This window comes from Priapulus caudatus, unplaced genomic scaffold (assembly GCF_000485595.1).
Source record: "Priapulus caudatus unplaced genomic scaffold, Priapulus_caudatus-5.0.1 Scaffold805, whole genome shotgun sequence".
Classification (NCBI taxonomy): Eukaryota; Metazoa; Priapulida; class Priapulimorpha; order Priapulimorphida; family Priapulidae; genus Priapulus; species Priapulus caudatus.
The window spans coordinates 114,602-121,683 of NW_014577866.1; the positions used below are offsets into that span (position 1 = coordinate 114,602).

Consider the following 7,082-nt stretch of genomic DNA (forward strand, 5'->3'; position numbering starts at 1 on the left):
GTTATGAGCAATATGCATTCACTAGAGATATCTCCATTGAGAAATGAAAAATCACACGGTATCTTTTCAGCCTCTTGTGAGGGTACTTGTAATAGCTCATCGACTAATCCATCCTATCTACACCACCCGTGTGTTTGTTGTAGGCATTTATCAAGGCCGGCTTTTGAATATTCCGATATCCTCCTGGTTCATCTTTGGAGCGAATTCTCTTTTCAACAGTACTGTTTGGATGTACAGTACTCACAGCATTGACACGTTTCACATCCTGCCATGTCACAACAACCATTCTATCCTCAAGGTTGAAAAAGAGGGGTGGGTGCCCCTTTTTTATTTTATTTTTGAAGTCCGCCTGATCTGGAAGATTCCTATTCGCACGTATTGTTCCACACGCACCATAACCAAGTCGTCTCAGTTCCTGGTGAAGATTCACAGAGGAATACTAATTATCCATGTAGATAAAATTTCCCCTACGAGGTAACGGGTGTATGATATCTATTACTACCTGTTCACTGAGGCCTATGTTACCGTCAGGTCTGTTGGGTTCCTTCCCCGTGTAGCACTTCCAATTCAAACAGAAACATGTTTTTGAGTCACACAAAACATAGAACTTGATGCCCTACTAATGAGGCTTGTTTGCAATGTACTGTCTATAAGACACACGACCTTTGAAAGGGCACAAGCTTTCATCCACACTAAGTTCACACCCACAGTAAAAGTTATCAAGGTAAGTCGGCAAAACGGCATCAACGTTTGGGACAAACTTTGAACAAAGGGTCGTAACCAGGGCTGCCTCTCTGTGGCTGTTCTTCGTTATTGTTGAAATGAAGAAAGAAGTTCAACAGCCTGTACTGCTTATTGACATAACCTTACCAAATATTGGGGTAGCTGTCAATGGATCGATTGTCCAATAGTCAGGAAGGCATGGCTTCTGTATAAAACCCATAATTATCTGCAGTCCTGTAAATCTCTTCACTTTACCAGCATCGGTATCAGTCCAATGATTGAAGGTGGAATGCGGGGGAGATCACTGGGGTCATCAAAGAACTGTAGGGCGTACCGATTCGTCTCCAATGCTATCCTCTCGAAAAGTGCGTCTGGATAAAACTTGTAGAAGAAATCGATCGGTTTTATGTCAGCTGTATCAAATTTTAGCCTGAGACCATCAAGTGCATAGATAGGTATAGGGGTTGGTTCCCAATGTTCATCAGCATCAAGCATCCCCCAAGTCAAATCAAGCAGTGGCTGACCCTGGTCACCATCATCAGACTCTCTGTCACTCATGCCATGGCCAGTATCAACAGGCATAGGCCTAACGTTCTGATCAATGTCATCATCACTACTGCTAGTACCTACTGCATGTAGATCATGTACAGCAGCCGTATCCCTAGCATACGATCCGTTACTACCGTCAGTTTCATCACCAGAACTCGCTAAATAACTACCTTCATCGTCTGAATCTCCAACAAAATCCGAATCCGAATCGTTCTTCGTTGAAGCACATGCACGCCATCTAACGGAAATTTGATGAACTCACAGGCACTCAGATATAGGTGTAATCTAAGTTACATGTATGCTGTTTTAATGCCAATGGTTATCTTTATATACTATTTTGTTACTCACTGCTAGTAAATAAGCGGACCACCAAATTTTTGTGCAGGTCCACCAACTTTCTGAAGTTGGTGGTCCTGCTGTCCACTAGATTTTCAGCCGAAATTCTGGCCCTGCGGTGCCGGGCTCGACAAACCTGCTTGCCCGATGGCCCGGGGCAACCAAAATTCGCCCCCGGGCAAGTAGCTTGAAATTGCACTTGCCTGTTCGGGCAAGCAAATTTTTTTATTGACTGGATAGACACTAAAGACATAATTAGATTTTTCTGTTTCCACCCCTCCCTTGCATTGTTTTGCACAGACATATAAGCTGCCTTGCTGCGACGAGATTTGAATGAAAAAAATAATGAGAATGAGACAATCAGTGCATGCAGTCATACTTTGTACACAACATGCATACAGCAACATGTAAACCCGGCCTCCATGATTTTGTCACCATTATGAATGATTGTTGACCTCGTTGATTTTGCCAAAGCATAATCTTGACTTTCGTTTGGGAAACACCTTTACGATAATTCGACACAATTTCTGGCTTATGAGACATTATTAGTGTCAGTGCATCAAAATTATGAAAATTTTAACAAAATCATGCTATGAAAAAGTAGCTCTGGCCAAGCCTAAAATAGCTCCCGTAAAAAAAATAATGAGAGCTCTTTTTTTCATACAAAATAAAAAAAAGCTCTCGTAAAAAAAGAAATTTTTAGGCTGCAACCATCACAGAAACAGCTCAACAGTCTGACACCTATAGCACCTGGCTAGACACCCTTAACTGCCTGTAGTGACCTGGTACCAACAACAGCCGTCTTCACTGCCCTGCTGTTTGGCCTGTCTCTATTGATCTCGCCCTGTGCAACATATAAGAAGACACGCCTCTGCTTTGCACAGTCATTCTTGGTCATGTTCTCATGACAGAATGAAAACAGGGCAGCTGCATTATTAACAACTACTCGCCTAGCAATCGCCGCTCTACGCACTGCAGACTTGACCACTCCCGACACACCGTCACTGGGACCTTTCCCATGCTGGGAACCAAAGAAGTGTCTCTCTCGTTCAACCTGTAGATCTTTTAATGAGAAGGAAATGTCGGCAAATGGTATTTTACTCTTGTATTGCCCGGCGCAGCCGTCTGTGAACTCCACAACTTTTGAAATAATGACTCCCCTTTTCTCACGAAGGTGTTTTAGCGTCAGCATGACGAAATGTTGAATGGCACGTGCATCATGCTTGATATTGCTACTAATGACAACTACTGCTTCCTGAACCACATGATAGTCTCCGTTGTGGTCAGGACAATTATAGTAGGCAACTAGGGGATGGACTGTTACTTGATTAGTGGCCCAGTGAGCTGATTGAATTTCATCCTGGTGAAAACACGAATAGTTCTCAGCGAAATCCAATACCAGCAAGACTGTGTCCTCTGGAATTGCCTTGCTGAGACCGGAGAACTAACCCTGCTGCCAATCGGCTACGAATATATGTTTTGCGAGAGGATTTGCTTCCAATAGCAGCTCATCCACCATTTCCTTTAGGGAACCAGTCTTCACTTGAAGTGTTTTTTTCGATTTGGTTTGGTTGTTGTGAGTATATGTCAGAGTTTTCCACTTTCTCCATGAAACTTGTCTGGCCTGATGAACGATTTCTTCAGCGGTCTGATGATCGACTTCTTCAGCGGCCTGATGATCGACTTCTTCAGCGGCCTGATGATCGACTTTTTCAGCGGCCTGATGATCGACTTCTTCAAAGCGGGCCTGATCGATGCGACTTTTTCAGCGGCCTGATCGACTTCTTCAGCGGCCTGATGATCGACCTCTTCAGCGGCCTGATGAACGATTTTTTCAGTGGCCTGATGATCGACTTCTTCAGCAATAGATGGTAGATGATCGATTTTCTTTCTCAGGAGTTCCACCCAACAATCCCTGCAGCTTCGATTGATACACTTCATGCGATGAAACCGTGAACCTTCCTCTGCGGGACATAAAGTCGAGGAAATCAGTTGATACTTGTCCTTGATTCTTAGGGGTTTCAAGTTGTTACGGTTAAGAGTTTGGAGTTTGAGCATGCCATCCATACAATACTCGCACAGACATTGCATCACCTTGTGTTTGCGCTGGAGGAGAACATCATCGGGTCGGAGTTTCATGAAGAGGCTTAAACTGCATACATCCGTTCGTGCTACATCACCATCTGGATCGTTGGTCTCTGATTTCCACATTTCGTATGCCCTATAAATGGAAACCTCCATCACCCTCTGTGGAAAAAGGTCTTTCATTACAGATCGGATGGTTGGCATTTCTCTGGCTACAAGTGGGCTGCGGTAAAAATCGTTGATGCCATTCACTACATAAATACACTTGACATCCGCTCTCTTCTTCCGATATCGTTGACCATCTTCTGTGGATTTCCTTTTCAACACATTAGCCAGATAGTTAGGCCTCAGTTCAAGATCCTTGGCTAGCATCTTCTGTGCCCGATACTTTTTCTGAACAAGAATTTAAGACACAATGATTGCCCTTTTTTCTTTACTCTTGTCATCCTGTAGCTCTTTAAGGTGCTGGATGCTCCCCTTGAGTTTGGACCATGCTCTCTCCTGTACAAATTTCAGACGTTTCCTTCCATGATCTCGGTCCAGGCTTCGGGTACCTATTGCGTTTCGTTTTCTTGGCGTCAATCGTTTACTATTAATGAAACCAGAAACAATCTCTGATTATTGCTCTGCATCGGACGACATCTTTGCCCATATTCTTGACATGGCTGTCCTTTTAGCAGCTGATGTACGAAATCCTGTTCCCTGTGTTGGCTGACCGATTGTGGCATCTGGGATTGTGACACCAGATTTCTTCAACCTTTTCTTGGCTGCTTTATCACGCTTCTTTTCACGGTCTTTCTTCTTATCCCATGCCTTCCTTGAGAGGTCTTTTTGTCCCAACAAATTCTTTGTGTTTCTCTATTGTACTCTCTCTTGTTTTTTTTCTTGGCGCGTGTAAGGACCTTTACTACCGGTAATGCCTTATTTTCCTTTGGTAATGTTCCTTTAACTTTTCGTTTGTCATATTGTTTTCGAGACCTTGCTGCAGCAGCAACTTTATCACGTTCTTTCTGTGCTTCTGTTCGGTTACTCCATTGCTTTCTGTCTCTTGGCTTCTTTTTCTTTATAGATGCTCCAAGCAACCGGGTCTTGCTTTAGGAGTTCCCTTTTCTTTCGCATGCTTTTAGCCGATGCCGAAAGCACTTTCTTCCTAATCCCACTGTCATCTTTGGTTGTGGCCGTGGTGTCGACTTTATTATATTGAACATGTTCTGGACCGTGATCGAATACGAAGTGTTAACCTTGGCACGACAGATATCTGAAATTTAAACAAACAGCTGACCTAAAATATTGGCAAAATGGCATGTCTAGGCACTTCATTAACTATAGTAACCCCCTCCCTGCCTCCCCACGTGCAGAGAAATCAGCTTTCTGTCAAAATCAACGTATATATATACGTTGATGCATCACTTCAAAATCATGATAGAGGGTTCGACAGGTTGCTGACCTTCTCCCTGTGTAGGCTCATTATCAGGGTAAAAATACTTTTTTTCACCAGGGCCATTTTTCTGACTTGTCAAAAATTTACCAGAGCCATTTTTTGAAGTTCCAGAGCCATTTTCATAGTTTCAAAAACTATGTAATATAATGTATTCTTATTTTATTTGTGGGGATGGGGACATCAATGTAAATTGTATGTATTATGAATTCCATGAGTGTGTTAAATTTGTTGTTAATACATGTACGTATAATTGTATCCCCCGCGACGAAGTCGGCATACATGTCTACATATACATCTCTACATGTACACATGCTTCACTAGTCACTACTTCTAGATTGCTTATTGCTTTGTTATTTTGTAATAAACAATTAAACATACAGTATGAATATCAATTTATTTATAAATGTTCTTACAGCACACAACAAATCAACTATGGCAGTCTGAATCATGTTGAACATTCAACATGGCAATGATGGCATGGCTTTTTTGTTTTTTGTTTCTGATTTTTGCTGCACATGTGGCGTAAGTCTTGTCTTAATCATTATCAAAATCTGAATTGCCTTTCATCTCCAAGAAAGATCCATCGTCAGTTGCTGTTTCATCTCTACTGGTGGTAACAGTACTGGGCCCACTTCCATATGAAGTAGCAGTGTCCAATGCCCTGTCAGACTTGTCTGACCGCTTACCATATGGCAGAGTGTGTGGTCTACTACTTTGCTTTCCAGCTTTATACCATCTTGCTACTGCAGGTTCTACTTTGTAGTCCTCTTCATGGGGACCCTCTAGGGAAATCATCATAAGGTGATCAAGAGTTTTAGTGCTCAGTCTTACTCTCCAATCTGACTTCATGCGATTCATGTGAGAGAACGCCCTTTCGAACTGCAGCAATCTCTGCCAGTCGATGTTCATCTTTCATCTTTCTGATGAAGTGCCAGATACTGGAGTGTCTTTGGCCAACAGCGTTGTTCCATCGCTTGTGGAAGCCTGCAACATGTAAATGTGTCAGAATTATTGGAGAAGGCAGCAGTCTTTCAATGAATACATTTTAATTAAGTTAGTATAGTGAGCCAAAGACCACAGGCTATAGTTTAATAAACCGACCTAACCAGAGGAGAGTCTTTTAAAAGCTTATAAAGGTCCTTTGCTAGAGTGGGGATCCAGTCTATGTGTTTCTCAACATACCTTCCACGTGGTTGTTAGTGCGAGTGTCGAAGTCCTTGTCAAACACATTCCACATCCTTGGTGGAAAGCTGCCGTTAGGCTGCATGTAGGTTTCTCTCAGGTACTGGACAAGTTCATGGAGCTCTGGATACCTCTGCATTAGACGCACATTCTTTGGCCGCTGGACCAGCATTTGGAAGTTCTGGCGGACGAGTTGCAGTGGTAGATACCCCAGTGCCATAAGCTTCCTCAGAAACTTCTTCACTTTGCGTCGGCGGTGGTAGTGTCGGGTGAGGCCTAGCTCCTGTACATGACGCCACAGGCTCTGGGTAAAGTGGAAGTGGCACCCACAGACACGGATCCTATTGAGCTCTATCTCAAGAGCACTGATGAGAGATATCTCATAGTTACATATGACCTGCCGTGGGCGCCACCGGTGACCTGTCACCCTCCTTACTTCTCCCTTCACATGCTGTGAGACCTGTCTGTACTGCCCCACTTGCTTGGCACTTATCAGACACATAACAAATGGCACCACGTAACCATTGTACATCCCGTGGATGGTGACGAATTGCGTGTAAGGAGAAGGGCAGGTTTTGAATGTGCCGTCCATGTAGATGGTATGTGCCCTTGCAAGAAGACGGTAATCTGCCTCGGTGGCAAACACCAGTATTCCCCAGTCATTATCCTGGTGGCTCAGGAATTGCTCGTCTCTCCACGTGTTCTCCCAAGGACCCTCAATGTCCACTTCTTCTATGGAGTGAGGGATTGGGGGGGGGAGTACTTG

General features: G+C 43.6%; 1 protein-coding gene across 1 annotated transcript; it reads right to left on the reverse strand.

Moving 5' to 3' along the window:
* Window positions 1-2,254: 2,254 nt before the first annotated feature.
* Window positions 2,255-3,045, reverse strand: LOC106813660. Its single transcript, XM_014817856.1, has one exon. The coding sequence runs from the start codon at window positions 2,798-2,800 to the stop codon at window positions 2,363-2,365; it is 438 nt and encodes a 145-aa protein (XP_014673342.1). The 5' UTR covers window positions 2,801-3,045; the 3' UTR covers window positions 2,255-2,362.
* Between the last annotated feature and the right edge of the window lie 4,037 nt (window positions 3,046-7,082).

What these genes read in the sequence shown, in the direction of transcription:
- LOC106813660 (XM_014817856.1), bottom strand. Translation starts at nt 2,800, where the DNA reads ATGCTGACGCTAAAACACCTTCGTGAGAAAAGGGGAGTCATTATTTCA.